This window comes from Temnothorax americanus, unplaced genomic scaffold, assembly GCF_048541705.1.
Source record: "Temnothorax americanus isolate GAGA-0224 unplaced genomic scaffold, ASM4854170v1 Scaffold4, whole genome shotgun sequence".
Taxonomy (NCBI): Eukaryota; Metazoa; Arthropoda; class Insecta; order Hymenoptera; family Formicidae; genus Temnothorax; species Temnothorax americanus.
This window is the reverse complement of record NW_027509547.1, coordinates 6,384,306-6,407,343: the sequence shown is the minus strand read 5'-3', so window position 1 is coordinate 6,407,343 and position 23,038 is coordinate 6,384,306. Positions and strand designations below refer to the sequence as shown.

At 38.7% G+C, this 23,038-nt stretch overlaps 1 protein-coding gene and 1 long non-coding RNA gene across 5 annotated transcripts in view; one reads left to right on the top strand and one right to left on the bottom strand.

Moving 5' to 3' along the window:
- LOC143902579 (uncharacterized) overlaps positions 1–23,038 on the top strand; it is an 82,395-nt gene that overhangs the window by 24,862 nt on the left and 34,495 nt on the right. The window lies entirely within an intron of this gene.
- On the bottom strand, positions 1,091–22,152 carry LOC143902473 (uncharacterized). 2 transcript variants are annotated; one of them, XM_077415409.1, is made up of 11 exons: positions 21,818–22,152; positions 10,354–10,695; positions 9,487–9,879; positions 6,979–8,870; positions 6,342–6,594; positions 5,909–6,208; positions 5,549–5,848; positions 4,763–5,236; positions 3,824–4,294; positions 2,980–3,597; positions 1,091–2,728 (listed from the first exon to the last, which is right to left on the bottom strand). In XM_077415409.1, the coding sequence occupies exons 1-11, from the start codon at positions 21,818–21,820 to the stop codon at positions 1,277–1,279; spliced, it is 6,498 nt and encodes a 2,165-aa protein (XP_077271535.1). In that variant the 5' UTR covers positions 21,821–22,152; the 3' UTR covers positions 1,091–1,276. The 2 variants fall into 2 exon arrangements, with proteins under 2 accessions (XP_077271535.1, XP_077271534.1); XM_077415408.1 differs by having other exon boundaries at positions 5,549–6,208.

Here is a 23,038-nt window from a genome sequence, read left to right as displayed (position 1 = left end):
CGATGTAGGGGTAGATTTTGGCCGAAGCGCGAGATGAAATTCTTCTTAAGGGTTATTAGAAAAAGTTATTAGAACGGTATTGTAAATCTTAAAATTAGTACCACTTATACATTTTCCGAAAATTTCCGATGTATTTGTATATATAAATTATGTATAAAATTATAAGGAATTTGTAAAAAAAAATTTAAATCTTTTTTTAAACAAATGAAGATTCGTTGGAAGGACTAAAATATCTTGCACTAGGTTTCGGGTTGCTCAGGGGGAAATGAGAAAGGAACAAAATACATTTATCTTCTTGCGTTCTCGCGTCTTTATTAAAATACTTACACGCTTAACTTACACGTATATACTACACAGGTATGTAGTTAAATTAAATAGACTTAGCTCCCTATACGGGTCACTCGCGCAAGTCGAGCTTCCGCGCTTCGATCTCGCTGGAAGGACGCCGGCATACGCTCGGCGCCCTTTTTATAAGCACGCGTCGCGACGGACGATCGATTTGCCCCCGGCGACGCGGAATTTCCTTCCCAGAAGGGGACGTACCTTTTCACGATTGATATCACGTTGGTATTTCGCTTTTAACCCTCCGACACATAATTTGCCGCGACATCTTAGAGCGATGCCTTATATCTCCCAGCGTTAAAATATCTTCTCTAAATGAAGGCGTCTGGGGAGAATATTGATCATTCCTTACGTGTATGTGTGAGATGGAAACTTGGTGATCAATTTAGTGTTCTGTTATTGCGCCGTATATCAGCTGACATTTTTAGATCAAATATTAATTTATTTTTTATGAAAATGGTACTTTTTTATTGATGATTTGGTGTGTAATTAAAAGAATTCTAACACACGAAGCGCAATCTCAGAGAATATGAAGACATAACTGTAGTTTCGGACGTTAATAAAAATATTAATTTTTGAAGATTTGATTTGTTAATACGATATATCTCTATCAATAAATAAAGGTTATGCAAAAAGTGCAAAAGTTAACACTTTTCTGTCCGGTAAAATTTTAGTTATTTTTTTTATTCATATTATTTATTCAATTCTTATCATATTGATGTTGTTAAGTTACTCGTTTTACTGCATTTCTCTCTCTCTCTCTCTCTCTCTCTCTCTCTCTCTCTCTCTCTCTCAGCAATGACAGATATTTAATAAAGAATTTTCAAGATTCTTGCTCGTCACATTATTTGTTTCACTTTAATTTGTTTAAGAACCGGACAGGAAAGTGCTAGAGATAATCCCACAACCGAATCGACGAGTCATCGGGTTTCCCTCATCTCTTCATAATATCCTCCATTTTGGGCCTCGTCATCACGCATCGACCTCTATAGCAAATCTCTGTCATGTGAGACACCTTCGTAGTAGTCGAGGTTCTTAGGACCTTGCCCAACATCGTGGAGTTCGTTCTAAGCACGTCGTTTGTTTGTCTGATTGTCTTCGTGGTCGTCGTGGAAGGCTCCGTTACCAGGGTCTCTTCGGACAGTACCGTGTTCGTAGTTGTATCTGGAATTAGTGTGGTTGATTCGAGAGTGGTAGCGTTCTCCTTCGTTGTCGCTTCCTGCGTTTCTTCGGCTTTCGTCTCGCTCTCTTCAACTTCAACACGTTGCGTCGTGGAAATGTCCTGCGAGGAGCCAGTCGTGCCGGCTTTTCGATCGATCTTTTCATTTTTCTTCGCGTGCGCCGAAGCGGTATCATTTAAGTTATAATTATCTGTCTCACTTTTAGCTGCGACCACTTTCGCCTCTTCCTTCTCACCCTCTTCGGCATTCTTCATGCTGTCAAAGATGGCCTTCACGTAGTCGGTGAACGTTTTCACGTTGCCATTGCCTTCGTCTCGCGTAACAATACCGGGGATAGTCGTCGTAGAATACGAATTCGACGCAGTTTGCGACGTATCGAAGGACGGGTATTTTACTTCGCTCCACTTGACCCTATGATTCTTCGGATGCGCTTCGTTTTCTTCGACGTTTTCCTGCTTCTTTAATCTCATTATATGTTCTTTCTCTTTACCAATGGCACTCAGTTTTCGCGTTTCTTCCTTCGGGAAGCCGATCAGTTTTGTTATGCTACCCTCGTCCTTGTTTTTTCCTGATCTGTCGGGATAATGTGGCAAGTTATATCTTTGTTTAAATACGACGTTTTCCAAATTATTCTGCTTGTCTTTCCGAGAATTTTTGTTTTCTTCCGGCTTAACTTCTTTTCGCACTTCAGTTTCTTCTCGCGACAAAGTTGTCGCTTCCTGGGACTCGTCTTTCGATCCGTTCGAATTTTCATTTATCGTTGTAACGCGTTCTTCGTTAATTTTCGGTATCAGCGTCGTATCGATCGGTGTGTAATTCTCCTTCAAGGTTGTAACTTCGCCATTATTGGGAAAAACGTACGGCGTGGTCATCGGCGTCGTCATGGGTGTCGATATTGTCCGGTCGGGCAACTCCGTAGTGATCGAAGTGACGCGAGTCGGGATGGAGACCTCGTCGTTCTTCAGCATCTCCTCCAGGAAATCCTGAAGGAGCGATTTCTTGGTCGATTCTGCGGCCATCGCGGTACTTGCGGTGACAGTCGTCGCAATCGGCTGGGCAGTGGTGAACCTCGAATCGTGAATCGAATTGTACTTGTATTGATCTTGAACTAGGCTGTTCACCGCAGAGTTGTAGTGTTGAGATTCAGCGGTGACGAAATCGTCCACAAGAGGTCTTACCCGCACGCGAACTTTCCTTCTTCGAGTCTGAAAGATAAATGTCCGACTTATTTTATATCTCTTATTGTCTTCTGCAGAATAGAATATCACAAAAGGTGGCTTATAGTAAGGTACTTAAATTGCAATATTACATTCGAATTTATTATTGCTTAAAATAAATTGTGTATTTTAAAATTTACATAATGTTTAAAATTATAAAATTAAATTTTAAATATATATTATAATATTTAAAAAATATTCGATTATCCCCTATACTTTTATTTTATAGAGTAATTTACCTTTCGACCGGGAAGAGAGTCAGGTTTTGTCATCCTCGTGCCGTCGCCTATCTGTTCCGTAAAGTTCTTGCTGCTCGTCCAATCCCGCGATCCTGGCAATGTTTCCTTATCGTTTCGAGTTTGATCTTGAAGTACTGTCGTCGACGAATTTGTCTCTGCCGTCGTGGCGTTCAATTCCTCCCTATGATCCTGCGCGGCCGTCTTCCATTCGAAGCCATCGATCACCGTGTCCGTGTTATCGGCGTTATTCGCATGTTTCTGATAGTCGGAAGAAACGACCATCGTCACCGACGACTCTTCCGGCCCGGCCGTAATGATCTCGGGCGTGTTTTCGTTCTCCTGATCGTTGCCGGTTCCGCCTCGGCCCCTCTTCGATTCACCGGACACGCGATTCTCGGCGAAGCTCGGCTGGAACGACGTCTTCGACAACTTCGTGGACCACTGACTTTCGGCGCCGTAAATGTCACCTGTGGCGTGCGCGCTCGCGTCCGAGTTCGCGCGACTCGAGTGGCTATACTTCTTCGGAATACTAGCCAGCTGGGTCTGATCGTATTCTTCGCGTTGCGACAGCTGCTCCGGCAGATTGCCGAAGTTTAGGACAAATTCTTGAGGCGGATACTGGAAACATACGTATACACATTATTATACGTTAGCAATCTAAAGAAGCGAGTCACACTTTTTAGAAAATTATTGGAAACAGTTTAGCCAAATATTTAGACAGTTTAATAAATTTTTATATTAGGAACGAGGAAAAATGTTTTACGTTTCATTCTTTTTCCAATATCTGTTTATTACATTTCATGTTTTTGCTTCACAATGCAATCCCGTCAGAGAATTCACTTACGTTTTCGCCGTTCTCCTCGTAAAACTGTGCCGGTCGATTCTGATTCGGCACGAATTGCGGCGCGACGTCGAAAATTTCGTCGTAGAGAGGCTGTTGTCCGCTCGCCGTCACCGGCAGCTGTTGCGGCGTTATTCGTGGGTAGTTTTCGTCTAGCGGCAATTCGTTGTTCGCCTCGAGGCCGGATTCTGTGGTCGTCGTGGTGCGTTTCTTCCCCGGCCGGCGAACTCTTCCTCGTGTTCTCGTCGATTTCGGATCGTCCAATCTCGTTTTCGATTTTGTAGTATACACGGCATCGTCTGGCATCGTCGTCGCAACAGGTACCGTTTCCGTCGACGTGCTCGTCGTCGTCGTCGTCGTGAATAACTTCGTGGTCGGGCGACGGCTCGAGGTCTGGTATTTCGGACGATTTTTCAAAATATGAGCCGGGCTCGACTCTACCGCCGTCTCGTCGTTGGAGAAGATGTGCTGTATCTGCGGCGTGTTTATGTATATTTATTTTTTAAGCGTTTCAGAAAGGTGATTTCGAGTGCTTTCTGCGCGATGCAGTGCGTTGAAGAGAAAATTGATGGAGTGCTACGCGGAAATTTCATTTTAAAGTATCTGATGAAAATGACTTTTTGGACAATATCTATTAAAACGAATTGAAGAATTTTAGGTATCGAAAATAAGATTGATAGATTGTTATACAAGAATTTATTTCTAAAATACCTAAAAAAATATCTAAAAATCTAAAAACTTATATGCTTTTAAGAATTACTATTTTTTATGAAAAACTATTATGAGCGACATGTTCTATTAGTGATGACAATCAGTATAAACTCTTGATTGAAATACGAGAGTTCTTTGAAACATTACGGAAAAGATTGTTGTTTAAAAATTTGTTTCTTTTTTTTTTGCATCTAAAAAGTTACTCTTCTCCTATTATTTCGCGAAACGTACCTCGGATAAAGCAGGTCTATATGTAATGGGCGCTTGGTATCTGTTATCCGCCGGATGCACCGGGTGCACCGGGTGCGCTGGTTGGAAATTCGGCGGCCTTATAAAACCGTAATCGACGTCCTCCTCCACCGTGCGAGCTGTCGTGCTTGTCGTCGTTGGCGGTATGGTGGTGGCGACCAGCCTCTGCTGCTGATTTGCGTGTATTTTTATGTACTCGTTACCCTCGGTTTGCACCTGCGACCCGTGACTTTGAGGACGCGCGCGTGTCCTAGTCCTCGATCCGTCGCGATGCCGCTGACCGGCGCCGCGACCGGAATCGTTGTTCACCGCGCTGAAACGCACGTACTCGTCCTGGGAGTTACGGGGTCGCGTCTGAATCGCGGAATCGTGATGAGTGCGACCGCCTCCTAAGCGAGCTCGAACTCGCTGACGTATTATTACGGGCGCCGGAGTGGTCGTGCTAGTTGTGGCGATCTGGGACAGAAATAATTATAACAATATTTAAACTCTGCATTTTTTAAAAATATTAAACTTTATATTTAAATGTTGTATAGAAAAATATATTTGTAATATTTTTTATGAAACATTTCTACAGTATGCTATTCTTTTTATGTATCAATGGCATATGATATCTAATTATTTATATGCATGATTTATGATGATCAATTATAATTTATCTCATTTCTGGTAAAATTTCAAGGAGAATTTTGTCACTTAAGAGTGTTACTTTAGAAAATGCAACTACATTTATATAACGTTACAAAAATATTATTTTTGTACACATACTTCGATAAGCGACGGCTCTGTAGAGGGAATCTGCATGTCGTAATCCTGCTGCTTGCTCTGTTGAAGCGGAACGAAGATCGGTGACGCATTCGGATCAGTCTCTATCGCGGCACTCTCGATCTTGCCGTCGTCATTGCGGAACGAATTCTGCCCGCCGACGTTGTAATCCGGCTGAGTTTGCGCCACGTTGATCTCATAAATCGGGGAATACCGATGTTCCTCGCCGGGTGTGACTCGCCGCGATTCCACCGTCGTGGCCAGATTGTAGTCTTCCTGATAATGCGGATATTCCTTGGGTCTCTGGGAAATCGTTTGGTCCGGTGAATTCTCGTTTGCAACTTGATAATTGAATCCATTTACCGGTGTTTTCTCGAGTCCCGCTTGCTGGTGGTCACCATTCTGATCGTACATCACGTCTTGATGCTGATAGCGCGCTTCTTGAGGGCGATTTTGCGGGTAATTCTGACTCCTGGCGTAATCATCGGACACTATGGGCGTGCTGTGCTGGACCTCGCGCAACGACGGCGGGTAATTCTCGGTCTGCATGGGAGTGGTCGGATAATTCTCCGGACCAGAAGCGGGTCCACTCGGCGGTGAGTACGCGTCGGGAGATGCATCGCTCTGCGGGTAATTTTCGTAGTTAGCTCCTTGACTTTGAACCTGGATAAGTTTAGAGAACAATATTTATGCAAACTCCACGTTTTCCCTTTTTTTTTTTTTTTTTTTTTTTTTAGAGGAATTCTAATCCTGATATATTAGAATAGTGTGAATAATAAGTGGGATTAAAAATTACCGCGGATTGATTCGCTCTATCTCGATTTCTGTGCTTCTGCGTTCTGGATGCTGGTCTTCGTTGTTCTACCGCGTTATATTTCTGCGTGGTCTCCGGCGTCTTCGCCTTCGTTGGTTCGTAAGAGGACTCGCGATATTCCTCCGTTGTGGTCGTAAATCTAGATTTGGCTCGATTGTGCGTTGGTCTTCGGGTTCTTTCCGTTCTATTACCAGGTGCCTGGGTCGTTCTGGGTCTTGTAGGTACATTTCTGCCTCTGTGCGCGATCAGACGTAATTCTAATATATTAACGTTTTACTGACATGTATGATTGAAAAATTTTTATGCTCTACTTAGTCTTAAACCATCAATTTAGATCTTAATGGCATAAGAGCTTTTATGTGGAAAAATTTCATGTTTTCCATACAAATTATGTTACGATGCGTATCTTGAACACCAATAAGGAAATCTTGAAAAATAACAGAGATGAAAAGATATGTGAATTATATTAAATCGAGGCTAATAATTGTAAATTTTTTAAAAAATTAAATAATTTATTTCTTTAAAAATTTAAATAACGAAATTATTTTATACAAAAAAATTAGTATTTAAAAAATTGCTGCATAGAAAATATTATAAATTATTATAAAATTACACTCACCTTCCTCGTGGTCTGTAAGTCGTGGAATTTATACGAGTAGTCGTCGTTGGCGTCGTGGTCGTGGTTGTCGTCGGTGGTGGCGTCGAAGCGACAGGAAGATTCCCCTCTTGTTTATCCAACAAGGAATTTACTAAGCCCGGCAAGTGCGGAGAGATCGGCGGTAATTCTGCTGGTAAATTGTATTGCGTTGGTCCAACTGGCCCTCTGACGTCATTGGCGTCGTCGTACGATTCGCCCAGATTAGACTGGGAATGATACTGTTCGGCGATATTGTATTTCTGAGGCTCTCTTTGTTGGGCAAGCTCCTGATTGATAAGCGCCAATTGGGCCGCTAGATCTTGTTCTTTCGTAGAGGTATCGTACGGACTTACTGATCTGTCCTGGAAACTCGGTGTGTTAGAATAGGACACTTCCTGTCTATAGCTGGCTGTCGTCTCGATTTTTGGAGGCTGAGTAGTCAACTTGGTTTCTTGTTCGTAGTAGTGCTTCGGTTTCGTCTTCGTGGTCGACTGTTCACTGTAGTATGACGTGCCGCCCACGGAGGTCGGCTTATTGTCGTAGTACTGTCTAAATCTGAACTTTGAACTTGAGGGCGGCGAGTAAGTGGGATCGTACTTAGGGCTGCTGGATTCCGGGGAGAAGTTTTGATCGGTCGAGGAATCGTAGGACGCGGTGGTAGCGATGGATCCGCTATGATCAACGTCGCTGTAAGAGTTCGGCTGGATCAATGGCGTCGGATTGGGATTCTGTTCGTCCGTCTGGGTGTTCGGTTCCGTGGATGCTTCCGACAGATTGTTGACAACGACGGAACCAATGTGCGGCGCCGGGAAGGGAATTTTAGAATAACCCGGGGGCGGGTCGAAGCTTAGCGGAGCGACGAAGAAAGGAAGTTTATCTACTTTGCGTTCCACTCTGTTGTGATCGATTGACGACAAATAGGGAAGATCGAACTTCACGTAACCGTAGGGCGGGTCCAGGTTAGACGGACCCACGAATACCTGTGGACTATTGGGACCGACGTTATCTAGAACGGCGATGGTTTTCGCGTTTCTTAAGAGTCTCAAGACATCGGTAACCTTGACGTTATCTACTGTCTTGGACGTTGGACTGCCCATGTAAACGGAGAGGGGCGGCTGATTGGGCGACGGCGTGGTAGTGACCTCGCGGTAATTCGACTGTTCCTGGTATTGATTAACCCGTGGACGTTGCCTGCCGCGAAGCTTCTTGATTCTGGCGGAATCCGTGAAGTGCTGGCGACGCCCCTGGTCGCGGATCAGGGCTTGGGACTGGGCGTTTTGGAAATTCGGACTGGTAGTTTGCAATTGATCCTCTTGTTGACTTTCCAGAATCCTCTGCTGCTCCAGCTCCAACTTCTGCCTTTCTTCACGTTGCCTGGCTTCTTCCTCGCGACGTCTGTCCTCCTTGACGCGAAGTTCAGAAAGCCGTCGTCGTTCGAGCTCTTCCTGCCTCTGCTTTTCTCTAGCATCGCGAATTCGATCCAGTTCTCGTTGCCTCGCCATTTCCTCCAGCCTTTCCAATTCCTTTCGTTTCTTATCGGCCTCTTTTTGTCGCAACAGTTCCTGTTCTCTCTGAAGGGCCTCTTGCTGCAATCGCGTCTTCCGTTCAAGCGCCTTTTGTTCCTCGTTTAATCTGATGAACTCTTTCACGCGTTCATCTTTCAGGAACTGCGCCTTCTCTTCGTGTTCTTTCTGGATCTGCTGCAGCACTTGCCGCGCGAAAGTTTCTTGATCGGGCGAAAGAGAGGTTTGGTCGATATTTTCTTGATCTCGTTGCTGATGCTGTTGGCGGATGGGATATTGCTTCCTTCCGCGGTTTCTTTTCAGTTGACTTTTTTGTGCCAACGTTTCCGCCGGGACATATACTAGTTGAACCTATGAGATCGCGCATTTGCTGTTGTTAAAATGTATATCTTTAATTCTGATTGTATTTATAAATTTTTTAAATGGTAAACATAAATTCTAATATAAAAGACTATTGGATTTAACGAATAAAAAATCCAACAATATCTTATTCATAAAATATTTATTTAAAATTGATTTAGTATGATAAATATATTGACGTAATTAAATTTTATTTATGTTGAGTTATTACGTATTAATTACATATTGCATTATTACATACAACAATTATGAAAATTGTCTATTATATCAATTATTGTAAGTAGTTCATTGTAAGTGTGATAGAATATCAGATAATTGAAATTTTTGCACTTATTTCTTTGTAAGATTCATTATTTGCTGAAAGTAGTCATTATTGTAGGTTCCACTTTTGTGTTTGAGAAACCAGATTAATTTATGATCTCGTTGCACGCTTAGTTCCGGTTTCGCTGGGTTAATGTATAAATTTTGCGTATTCTATGCACGCTCTAATTCTGTTTAATCTAACGATACCATCGCAGAGAGCCAGAGATGCACATGTAAGGATTGGTCAAAAGAACATCTGATGTCAGAAAGAAAGCAAGCTACATAAAGGTTTTATTATACGAACCTCCTCTTCATCGTTTCCAATCAGAGAAGATTGCGGTAATCCTGGACTCGATTGTCCTTTCCAACGTTTTCCTTCGGGTTGCTGAGTTCCTTGTTTCGCTACGTAAGCGTGCGGTCCTTCTTGCTGCGTATCTTCCACGTTTTGTTGCAATACAACTTGACCCTGAACAGGCAAGTTCGATAGTTCCTGATTCTGATAGGTCTGACCCGGTCTCTGGGATAGGAAATTCTGTGAAGGGTGTACCGGCGGAAGTGCTCCCGAGGACAGATGCGGGGGTACCAAAGTATTCGGCACTAATTCGGGTGCCGTTTGCAAATTGCCTAAGGAACTCTGAGGTAACGCTTGTTTCTCAGCTTCGGCGCTACTATAATCGCCGGGCAGGAACGTCTGAGTCTGAGTAAATGAAGGCAAAAGAGAAATAAATGAAAAGAAACTGAAACTTAATTATATATATACAATTTCGAATTCTCACTAAATTTAATAAAGCACCTGTAGAAGCAAGTACGTTTAATTGTGGAACAGTAAATAATGTTTTTTATACAAAATGTTTTTGTCTTTATTTTATTTTTTAAATATAAACGTAGCTTCACACACACACACACACACACACACACGCACACGCACACGCACACGCACACGCACACGCACACGCACACGCACACGCACACGCACACGCACACGCACACGCACACACACACGCACACACACACACACACACACACAGATTTTAAAAGCATGTATCATTTGATAAAGTAAGTTGTAGGAAACATAAATTCTTGAATTCACTAGTAAATATCTTTTATTAAAAAGAAATAGATTTAAAAGTATCTTGCATTCTCCGCATTAACGCAGCGGAAATCATTTTACCTGAAGAAGTTGCTGCTGAGCTTTGAGCTGCTGCTGCAGCAGGAGGAGCTTTTGAATACTCTCCTGCGTCTTCTGCAGCTGAAGCAATTGTTCCTGGTACTGATGCTGAAGGGCGGGCGGTAACGCGAGCGTTTGGATTGGATTCGGTAAATGCGTGCTGCTAGACAGAAGCCCGCTTTCCGCTTTACTCAGCGACAGTTGAGCGGATCCCGGATTAGCCAGGGGAATCCACTCGCTGTTAGAGGTTTGTCGTGACCATCGCTCAGCCGTGCATCCGCCGAATCCGTCTAACAACGTTAGGACGATGAATACCGCGGTCGGCGTCAAGCACCTCCGCACAATCTAAAATCGACGATATCGATTAATTGGTCGTGGGACGCTAAGTAATTAATTTCGGCGACGGCGACGTACGCTACGTTGACAATGTAAAATTGCTTTGATTGATTTTGCACGGTGGATCTGGGTCAACATCGATGTCGAATTGTTCGTTTTGGTGTAATTTATATATTTTTTAACGAAACACTCTCGTGCGCTCGCGTTGCGTGTTGTAAATGACGTGAACTTCAGTTTCGTAATACGGGGTAAATTGCGTATACAAACGATGCATAAAATTCTAAATGGGATTCCATTTGGAATTCTGCCACGAATCGTCGATCGTTTGAAACCAAGTTCAATAATCAAAAAGGTATAGAATTAATTAAATAATTAAAATTATTTTTTATATATAGAATAATAAACAAAATTATTAAGAAGAGAAATTTATTTGTTAATAATTTTAGTAATAATTGAATAAATTTATCAATAAGAGATATATTTTATTATAATGCGGAGATAGAATTGTTTTCGTGTATTGGGGAACAGGATGCAAAGTGCATCAGAGGGTAACAGACAAAACGTGGTAACGCTCTTCGTGCGGAAGTTAACAAGAAACCAACCGCAATTTCACCGCAGCTAGGTATATCATGATGCGAATAAGTAATCGAGATCATGGACCAATGAATCGGTCACGACTTTATAGTTTTAATGGAATTTGCGGTTTTTCATAATACGACAATGCTGCGACGAACAAACGCACGCACATACACAATGCTATTAATAACTTCCGATATTATTTCTCGCCAAACGTTTTATAAATCGCTTTCCGTGACGATTAAAATCTTCGAATGAATTATTTCCTCATTGAGGGAAAGTTATTATTCTACGGGCAAAAAGGAGAGATATTTGACGTGAAAATAAAATTATCGAAATTTATTGTTACATTTAGTAAAATAGTAATTAAAAGTTAATTACTATTTTAATTAAATTAAAATAATAAATAGTAATGTGTCATCATCCACTATTGAATAATTTTTGTTTTAATGTTAACACAGAGAGTATTCCTATTCTTATATTTTTAACCTCTCGCTTAATTAAAGAATAGAGAATCGCTTCTCGTTCAAATATAGTTATATAAATTTTGATTGATAAGAATAGATTGTCAATAAAGTTGCACATATCTCCTGTTTAATTAATTGTATAAATTGATTTTAAATATCATATAAATGTTTCCCACATTATATGCAGTCGGTACGTAGATATAATTACGCGATAAAATATATATGTCTTTTTCGAAGAATATGGAATTAAATTTTAGCTTTATATATTTATACGTAAAAAAGCTTAAATTTTTTTTTCTAAAATGGGAAAGTTTTATACTGATGTGCAACATTTCTATTTCTGATGTTTGCAATTGCCTTGTTTCGCACACATCGCGAGTGATCGATCGATCATCTCGAACAGAGATGCGAATGACGCGTATTATTGCGTTGGAATAACACAGCGAATGTTGGTCCGATTGCTTTCGATACATTTTTGCTTCCACGTTATTTACCGCTGACGTATTAATACTCTATTTTCCGATATTTATATCAAATGAGTGATTGGATGAAGAAATAAATGGTCAACGAACGTACGTAATATCTGACAGGCACGATATATCCGGTTTTATCTTGATTTTTAAATACATAATATCAAATACATATGTAACATCAAACTAAAGTGGTTTCAATAATAACGCATCGAGCATGAATCATTAGGCATAATTGCGCGTGGTAAAGACAACTTTCACTAAGGCTGTTGCTTATGTCTATTTATATACATGCGCGGAATCCGATATATACCGAGAAAAGTTGCTAGTGAATTTTAACAACTTGTTAGATAATAACTTAAATTTTATTAATAATTATAAGAACATTGAAACGAAAGATTAATTTGCTTCAGAAACCTTATAATTGTATGGTTTTATATTGCTTCATAATAACGCGATATACATATTTCGCAGGAAATATTTGAAGTGTCGGGTGACTCCAAGTGAATGTAGTTGGCCTTCTAGTTGCGGACACGGAAAATGTAGAAACATGCAACGTATTAATCTATTTTACATCCGCAAGTATATCGATGGAATCATAACCATTCACAAGCATAAACTTAAAAAAAAAAAAATAATTTTTTTTTTATTATTTAACTTTTTGCAACGTCATGGGCAGTATTTGGTTTTAATATCTAGAAATTAGTTAAATTATTAATAAATATTATAATATTAATTTTTTAACTAAACCATTTGAATAAACCGTAACTAATAAATCTAATAAGCATAAAGCGAATCAAATCTCATTATTTGCTTAAAATTGAATTTGTTACAGTTACGTTAACATTTAATCTCGATCCACACACAGGTGTCCTTTCGCCTATTTAATACATGCACAGAGCCCGAAAGCGATTATAATTATCAATACTAGATCGTGTTATTAATAATTGTTTAGGTGACGACCGCAAAAATGGCATTAAAATTATTCCATTAATCTTATTATGATTAATTATTGTGATTATTATGCGACGAACGTTATCGTCGTTAGGATTATTAATATCCGCAGTTGATATCATCATTGCATGTTACCCGCGAGTCGGGAAAACTTCTAGAGTGCGACCGGAGCTAACGAACTGTGAATCGCATCAAATAGCGTACGGCGATTTCTAATAAATGACTCGACTGTGACTACCCAATCTTACGAGATCGCAAGTTGCCAGTCGAAGTTTTTACGAAAATGATGATTTATGGATTGCATGAGTAACTATGCGGCAAATAAGCGTATGCGGTAACAAAAAATGAGGAAATTCTACGTCGATGACTGTATTGGCGACTGTACTTTAATGGGTCGAATTTTTTTTTGTAGCATAACGTGCAGCCATCGTTAATCTCGGAAAAAATGTTTCGAGTGGCTAGAACATGTTGAAGATCACAATCATGTTTCTTGATGTTATCGGTGCAATTAACGTTTATACAATGATATCATCAGTATGATGATATCATCGACTGGGTGAATGCAAAATCCGCTAGTTTCTGAACCATACGGTAATTTTCAAACGCGAATCGGTCAGGTCTTCGTGCTACTGACATGATTTTGATTACGTACCGCAAGCGTATCTATGTAATTTTCATTACGGAATATCGCGTGTCGGACACGCCGTGCGATTTTTCTGCTTTCTTCGCGATTTTTTCCGAGCGCATTCTGACCAGTCGTTTTAGAAACAAATCCATCGAGTGTAAAATAACGGCGGGACCCGCGCGATCCGCGGAAGGGCTTCTCGTCCAAAAGAAAAAAAAACGATCCCGAGGGTATGAGACCGTTTGCTCGTACATACCGCGTGCATGTACATAGCAATGAAATTTCTACGGAGAATTATCGGCTCGTCGTTTGGCGAAAGAATGAAAAATTCACTTCCAAGAGGAAGAACTTACACCGTTCCAATTATGCGAGCAATATATGGTGCTCTTAGATAGATAGACTTTATTTCGTGTCCCCTCAGGGTTTGAAAGGCGTTTTTCATGAGAAGAACGGTCCCAAACCTCTTACAAATATACATCTTATTCTACATATTAACACATCCAACCCTTTACACATACCTTCACGTCCCGACCTGACCATTACGGCCCTTTACAATCTTTTTCCCTTCCTCCCTTCCTCGCCTTCTACCCTTTCCCCTTTCCTTCCTATCTGCCCCCTTCCCCGGTCCTTCCTATTTTACCTCATCTCCCATTCCTCCCTCTCCTCGCTCCATCTCCACTCTCTGTTATCTATCCATATATGGTGCTCTTATCAACTTCAATATAATATGTCAAGAAGAGTCATATTGGAGCTACAGATGACTAATTATAAAATCTCTAAACACATTATAAATTTTTTAAGTTTTATTAGAATATTTGATTTTTGATATTGAAAAGAAACTACACGAATATTTTTTAGTTATTTGATATTTTCTTCTTCTTATATATATATATATATATATATATATATATATATATATATATATATATATATATATATATATATAAAATAAAAAATATATAAAAAATATATATATATATATATATATATATATATATATATATATATACATATATATATATATATATAATTCTTAAATAAAATGTTATGACTACGCTTGATACTTAGTCAACTACAAAATAGGCAGTCGACGGAAAATGCATGAATTTTCTTTAAATTACATTTGAAAGTACGTCGTCCTGCGATGATAGTTGTACCATCGTAATTCTGTTTTCAATCCTAGCCGATGGCTTCTCACTTCTCACGCACACCCAGCCGCGGGTGTGACTGAAGTTATCTGTTTGTGGCCGTCGAAAGAAATGACTTTCTCTCGGTTGGTGGAAGTACGCGTAAAGCATCGAGGGGCGACATTCTCTGTTCTCGCTGCGCTTCGCTCGCAACATCGTCCAGCCAATGCCGCTGGTAATGTGTGCAATTATCAATCGTTCATGTTCGCCACTCATGTTCGCCATACCGGATCAGAACGTTAAAAAGGAGGTCGAGCACCTTTCTCTCAACGCGCGAGGAAGCTAGCCCGGGTCCTCAGATAAAGGTGCGGTCTTGACATCGCCACTTTTGTTCGACATAATGGCGCTTTTAACAGGTTGAACGATAAGATTATAAATTAACATGACGAGACATTATGCTACTTTCTAGTTCTTTAAAAGTCCAATAAAAGATATTTTTAAAAATGCATAATGTAACAAAATAAGATTGCTAACGTTGTATCGAGGGGGTCAACATTCGATTGATATAGAAACTCGAGATAATATAATTATTATTGGAAAAAATGTGTGTGTATTGGTATATTTAAAATATCTCTTTTTCTTTAGAAGATAAATTATGCTTTTTCAACATTTTGTTTTTCTACTGAAATCAATAGCATATACCTATCTAAAAGGCATATTGCTTAACACATTTTTTAATTTTACTAACAGTAACTATAGTTTGTTCAAATCTTTATTAGCGTTTCATGTCAGTAATGTCTGTGAAAAAAGAATTTAGACCGACTAACGGTCTCTTCATTCATATACGAATACTTCTATGTAAGTCTTATCTAAGTCCTGAAAGTCTTGGGAAGGACGAGTATATGGCGAAACACATACGCGAGTGTGCGTAATTCTATCGAACGTTACTTATCGAACGTCTGTAAAAATGGCATATTCGCGGCCTTCGGAATTTCACGCTCTACTTGTACGTTTGCACTATCCTATCCACAGTCGCTCGCGAACTTTCGTTTCTCAGATTTTTCGAGAGGGTGTCCGTCGGGTCTAAGAGGAAAGTACTGGCGAACGATATAAGTTTCGATCGAGTTTCATGTAAATAGGCTTTACACGCAAGTACAGAAATAGTGATGCATTGCGCGATAGCATCTTGCGGTCGTAGGATTTATTGGAAGACATATTTCGTTGTTGTGGATTATTTATGAGTACGTTACGGCTCTGAACTTAATTGCTATGTAAAAAAAGTTGACCCTTAATTGGCACACATGTGCTAATTCGCACCACTTTTTTTTTGTTCAGCACTTTATATATTTCAATTTTTCATATAAAAATTATTTTTTTTTCCTAAAATAAAGTGCACTACTCGATTGCCAGGGAAATTTTACATAAATTTTTATTAAAAATGACTGAGATACGACAGTTGAAAGTTGTCAAAATCTCAAATCGCACTAGTGTGGCATTTGAGGTGGCCCAACCGAGGTGTGCTAATTGAGGGTTAATAAATTAATTGCAAATGCATTATTTTTAATAAAATATAGTACATCTTGATACATATATTTTTCATAAATTACACGAAAAGCTTTTTGATTAAAATTTTACTTGGATTATTTATTTGTCAAATTAAATTAAATTTTCCTATAGAAAAAATATATTATAGGACTTACCAAAAGCGTTTTATTTGCTGTTTCCATTTTATCGAAGTGCTTCTTTTAAATAAATCGATACTTAAATCTCAAATAAATTAAGTTTTGTAATAAGAGATTAGATTAAACTATTTAAGAAAATCACGTTTGTTACAAATATATGTTTCTCTAGAGATCTGTAGTGTATCGCTCGAATCATAACATCGTTCAATCTCATTACTCATTATAATTTCCACAAGCTATTGTTCTTTCTGCATATAACAGCTGCGGCAAATTTATCCGATGAAGATCCGCATGCAACATGCAGGGCAATAATACGCAAACGAGCGATTGTTTTCACTGGGAAAAACGATGTCGCGAATATCCGGATATTTGCAGATTCGTTTTCTAATGGTTGAACAATCGCGCATTTATTTCTTAGCGTAGATACAACTTTATCGTCTGAAAGACTCGTTTCACGTGAACGTAGGCCATGTAATGTGCCTCCCAGCAATTCTCTCTTGATCTCTACTTGATCATTTCCCGTCACCGGGAAATCACCGACAGACAGGTTTCACATGTTCGATCCGGTCGGACGGCCGACGCCTCATCGGCGTGCCACTTATTGTCGCCGACTTTCTTCGGCGGTGTTCCACCTTTACTTTCGCCTTCGAACTTTTGGCTCCCACTCGTGCGCGCTGCACCGAGACCGATTCGGACGGCGGTTCTCCGCGGCTATCGCGATAGATCGCTTACTCGTGCGACTTCCGACCATAAAAAGAAGCAAGTAACACCGAGCCGGAAATGAGGGAAACGTAACGTGTAACGCTCGACGAAAAGTCGTGCGATGTGAAATTCAGTCTAGATGTCTGGAAGACAGGAGTAATATATCTTTCTGATCGCGCAAAAATATTCTGTATTTTTCTTCTATTCGAAGATCGTTCCGTTTCGTTCTAATAAGATTTTGGATTTAATTAATCTGAATTAGTCTCGTCACCAACTTTTGAGACACGTCGCGCGACCGTTTGGAAAATGACATCGCGTCGTCGCGAGGTCATTATCCTTGAATAGGATACACCTGTGCGACAATGACTGAGGATGAGATTAGCGCGGAGGACGATTACGGAATTAGTCGCGCATGAGTCGCGATTGTGGATTGTGTGCATTGTTCACACGCCGTGTGCGAGTTTTTATGAACTATAGACGCGGTAGGCACAGGGAAGTATCGTGACATAACTAATTCTAACTTTATTAAACGAGTTTTGTCAGCTTTCTCGTCTTTGTTTGCAGAAGAAGACATAATTAACTTCGTTTAAGAGATCTATATTTCAGAAATTCTGTTCCTACACTTGTGAGATATTTATGCTTAATTTATCATAAAACACAGCAGCGTCTTTCTTGCCCGGTAATTTAAATACCTTTTGCGCTTGACAAAACTTTTATTGCATAAGAATCGTGTTTGTGCATACTTTTCGCAAAAGAAATTCTTTCTCTCTTCGTGACAAAGCAAAACTTGCTCGCTTGGTGTTAACAGCGTGACGCGTGAGTTCGTCGCAGCAAAACGTAATTAAGAAGAGCAGTGGAGATAGCAAATTTTTCCTAGTTTCATTTTGCTCGCGAGAGCGACACGCGATGGAAGTATTAAGCAGCCGGAGGCGGGGATCTCTTTTCTTTGCCTGGTTACGTGCCACTTAGTTCGGACTTTTGTTGCAAGAATTTCCGCTTACGGCTGACCTTACAGCATAGAAAAACTATTTTGACGTCATATACCTTGGCGTGAAACTTTGAAAATACTTTGCAGCTTTGTAGGATTTATATTGTAAGATACTATAATATAATAATGAGTCGCATCACAGTATTTTTTTTCTGTAATTAAATGCTTAGAGTTAACGTTAATATAATATCTTAGAGGATTACGATATATTGCGCTAAAGACTTAACGATTGAAATTAAATGTCTTGAAACACATTAAAATGTCATATTAAAAGAATATTAATCGTATTTATTAATACTACGTTAAGATGTCATATTGAAGGAATATTAATCGCATTTTGTTCTGAAAAATTAAACATTAGGACCTACATTAAAAATCATTTTATGGTTTACTTATTTCGTTCTGAATACTTTAAATTAATTTTAAAACACTCGATCCGAAAATGAATTGCCTTCTCTCTCAAGATCGCATATGCGGATATTTAATTAATCAATGAGCGCGTGCATATGCATTCGTTATATCATCAGTTAGGATTAAACATATACGAAGGTACTTGGCATGCTGAATAATGTCATGCACAATGAATCTGCGGCGAAACATGAAATTTGTTCAATTTAGGAAGATAAATTTTGACCTAGTTGCATAAAATACAAGCATAATGTTTAATTCCATTCTAAATTAAAATACAAAATCAACACATATTAATTTTAGACCTATTATGCAGTTATTGCATAATATTGAGTTTTTTTTTTCAAAGAGGTAAAACTATATATTGTTTGTGTTTACGTTTTTTATTATGTATTTTTTTAATTGCCGCATTCAATTTCCTACAAAAAACGGAATGTTAGTTTAAGTTTCTGTTCTTTCGTATGCAAGAGCTTAAAATACGGAATAATTGAAATCATATCTTTCTTTTAATGCTTGAAAAATGGATCTATAAATTTTAAGACAGAATCCTATCTAAATCTTACATAATTTGATGTTTCTTATATTTCGTATATGAAAATGTTAAAATTAGAATTATAAATTTTACAAAGGCAATTAATTTTTGTCAAATTCTATTATCAGATTAGAATGTATTTCTCAAGGTCTTTCATGTAGGTATGGCCTTTTAAATGGCTTTAAGACAGAAGAAAAATGCACCAGTTTTTATATAATCAGAGATGGAACGTTTTTCTTCGCCTATATATAGATTGGACAAATTTCACACCGCGTGATGGATGCAAGTAGGTCGCGAACTATAATTCGGGCATTAAATCACGCGATCGGAGATTGAACTCATATTCAGATTTCACTCGAATACCCCGTTGAAGCGGCCCGGGCCGAGAGAAAGGAGACGCCTCCTCCATGGAAAATCGAATAATAGGCAAAAGTCTTGGAATTATCCGCCGGCGGGAACAAAATGCGGGTCAGTGTGTGAACAGCTCTTCGCTCCTTATACCGCATTTCAGGAGGTCAGCGACCGTCTTTCTTTATTATCTTTATCTCTCTTATCGCTTCGCCATTCTTCCCACTCGATTCGCCTTATTTCCCGAGGAAGAAAAAATAGTTACCCGCGAATGTCTCTATTTTCACGCAACACTCGTTGGTTATATACCTATATTTATCGAAGTTATACAATCTTGTCTAACTGTGCTACCTGCTCGAACGAGATTTCAAATATCTCAATACTCGTGGAACGTGCTTTACGGAAGAAAAGCGCCGACGATCGTTATCGATACGTGCGAAATGACATTTCGCGTAAGAACTTGCGCTGCTTTTTCATTCCATTTTTTCCTTTTTCTTCCTTTATAATAGACTCGGCGAACCTTAACGCGTTCACGTCGAATGGACGCTTGTCGCTTAATTTCGACACGCTTATTAAAACTTGATACAGTTTATATTTTTTTGCCACATTGTACGTGATCGCTTATTTGATTTCATAATACACCGCAATTCTTTAGTAAGATTTGTGTTTAGGCATGAAGACTTGAATACAGACTGTATTCAGGATAACCATTAATGCGAAAAAAAGAATAGTAAATTACACACATACTATGACCCATACTATGACGCATACTATGACCCAATTATAGTTGATTGGACGGAATAAGTATAAAACCTATGTCTTCACATGTGTAAATTTTTAACGTGGAACGATTTATTGATATATCTGCATGCAATGAAATTTTTTATTAGCTATGCCTATAGGGAGATGTTTTTACTTCTCGAATGTTATCGCTATTTAATATCCGGTGGTATTTCTCTTAAGCTGTTTAGTAGCCGTAAATTATGTACTGTGAAATTTTACAGCATCAGCATGCAGAGCGTAAGTTAGAAAGCGTAGTAATGCGGGAGACGCATCGACACACTGGTCTATTTTACAATTATCTCGCTGTTCGAGAGAAAAAAAAATACAATTACAGATGTTTTGGATATTTCGGATTGCTTCCGTATGTCGAAAGGGATAAATTTAAAAAATTACATATATGTTTCGACACCGTTATCTTATAAGAACGACTTACAAAATTATGGTTCTAAAAAATTTAGAATTAAACGATATTATTTATATTATTTTATATATTTTATGTATTATTATTTTGTTTTTGATATTTTCTCTAAAATATAAGTTTTTTCTCGAAAAAATTAATAAAATAATTTACAGATGGAGTTACAGAGAGACTCACGCGGAGTTAAAAAAAAGAGATAGCTTTAATATTTTACATATTCAGGTGTACTTAAATTTAAGTACATTTCAGCACACTTGACTTTAACTTAAATAATTATTTAAATAGCATGAAATACAACTTTTAAGTCATATGCACACTGTACACGAAATGAGAAAAGATTATTTATTATAATGAATAACAGTAAGTTTACAGCTTCAGAATTAAACAGAGAGTTAAACAGAGTTTTATTTTCTAAAGAGGTCGAACACTAACCAGAAACCAGAAACTTACTTTCTACTGTTAATTACGTACGTTCTGTTAATGGAGGTGTATAATTCAGCAAACTATCCATGCAGATTTATACAGATGGGATTCTCTTTGTGCCAATTTTGTGCAGGAAATTAAATAGCCATTTATTTTGCCATTTGATGAACATAATATCATAAACGTTAAAGTGATTAACCTATTAGATCTTATACCTTAGAAAATTTTATATGAAACTAATTGTCTTAAAAAATTCGTTTATTATACTCGATATTTTTTTAAGAGAATATGAGTTAATGATCGGATTCTTATCATATATACATATATCAACATAGAAAATTCTTTTGCATATAAAAGTAAAAGATGCCGCACAAAAGATAATTTCCTAAAATAACTTTCTAAACGTGATTAACAGTAGAAAGTAACATTCCTTGATATTTGGCTTCCTTAAAGAAACGTGTAATTATACTAATTTAGTATAATAGAATTCGAAAATATTCTATTATTTATTATTTTTTATATCCATATTATATTATAGTCACAAATTATTAATGCTGATAATTAGTGCAGACGTAGAGCTGGAGGATTTTTAACACACTACAAACTTATACAATATCCGCGAACTCACCATTGTGCAGGGTGGCTGTACTTCCGCACTAGGTCACAGCACCACCCTCGACCTACTGTCGATTCCTCTCGCTTCTTTCTCTCTCTTTCACCCTTTCTCTCGACACCTACGAACTTCACGAAACGATACCGCTTTGTTTACTGATCGCGTACCCCGCACTCGTTCACATCGCACCACCGGCACACATGTCCCTTTACTGTACCCCGATTTTATCGTAATTGGGACCCAATTATCCTGTCACTTCGAGTCGTCTCCGTTCGTCTCACAAGCTCGGAGCGAAATTGTCGAATGTTATACGATGTTTCGTCGACACGGCGGTACACGTGCGGTCTTAGGAACACACGAGCAGTTTGAACGGGCTGTCCCAGAATGGACAGGCTATATAGATATCCCCTCCAGAGAACGACGGGGAACTCGCGGGCAGGAACCCGGGTACCACCGTGATCCAGGAGAAAGCCTCTCCTTCGATTGGTCCCACAATGTTAGTGCTTGTATTGTTTTTGCCCTATATCAGAATTAATCCGAAGAGACGGTTTTCGAATAATTTTGAAGTTATTTTCTTTTTTGACCTTTTTCGGGAAACAAGATTCTAGTAAATGAATGCTCTGTCACGCATTATAGAAATATCGAAAGAAAAGTTATACTGTAGAAAACATCGACAAATTTCGTTTTGGATAAAAGAATAAGTCGTATAATATGGAGTTGTATAATATGGAGATATATCTTTCAGAATTTATGGCAGTAGGAAACCATTTTCAAAAGTTGTATCGACAATGAGTATTATTTATGGATCTCCGCTTCGTATGAATACAGAAAAGCTGGAAATCATCGCGCTATCGGAATCAATCATTTTCAAATTGCGTCCCGCGATATTAACATATGCACTGCTCTGATTTCTTTTCGCGGCGATCCAGTTGCGCATCATGTTTGAAACTCGAACTGCGATGTTTTATGCATCAGATACATTGAATGTCCATATTGTAACTCATCGATCAGAAAATAATAGATGCCAGGTGTGACAGATTTGATATTACTCTGTTAGTATTTTATTTATGTAGGTGATTAAAATGCAAGTATACATGGCATTTTCTTCATTATAGTCTGGTAAAGAGATTTTTTACAAACTAATTAAAAAAAGTAAGAATTTTTATAATAATAACAAGACGTTATAGTACGAGAGTATGCACAAGACAGGTGAAAATTTATAATACACTTTATACA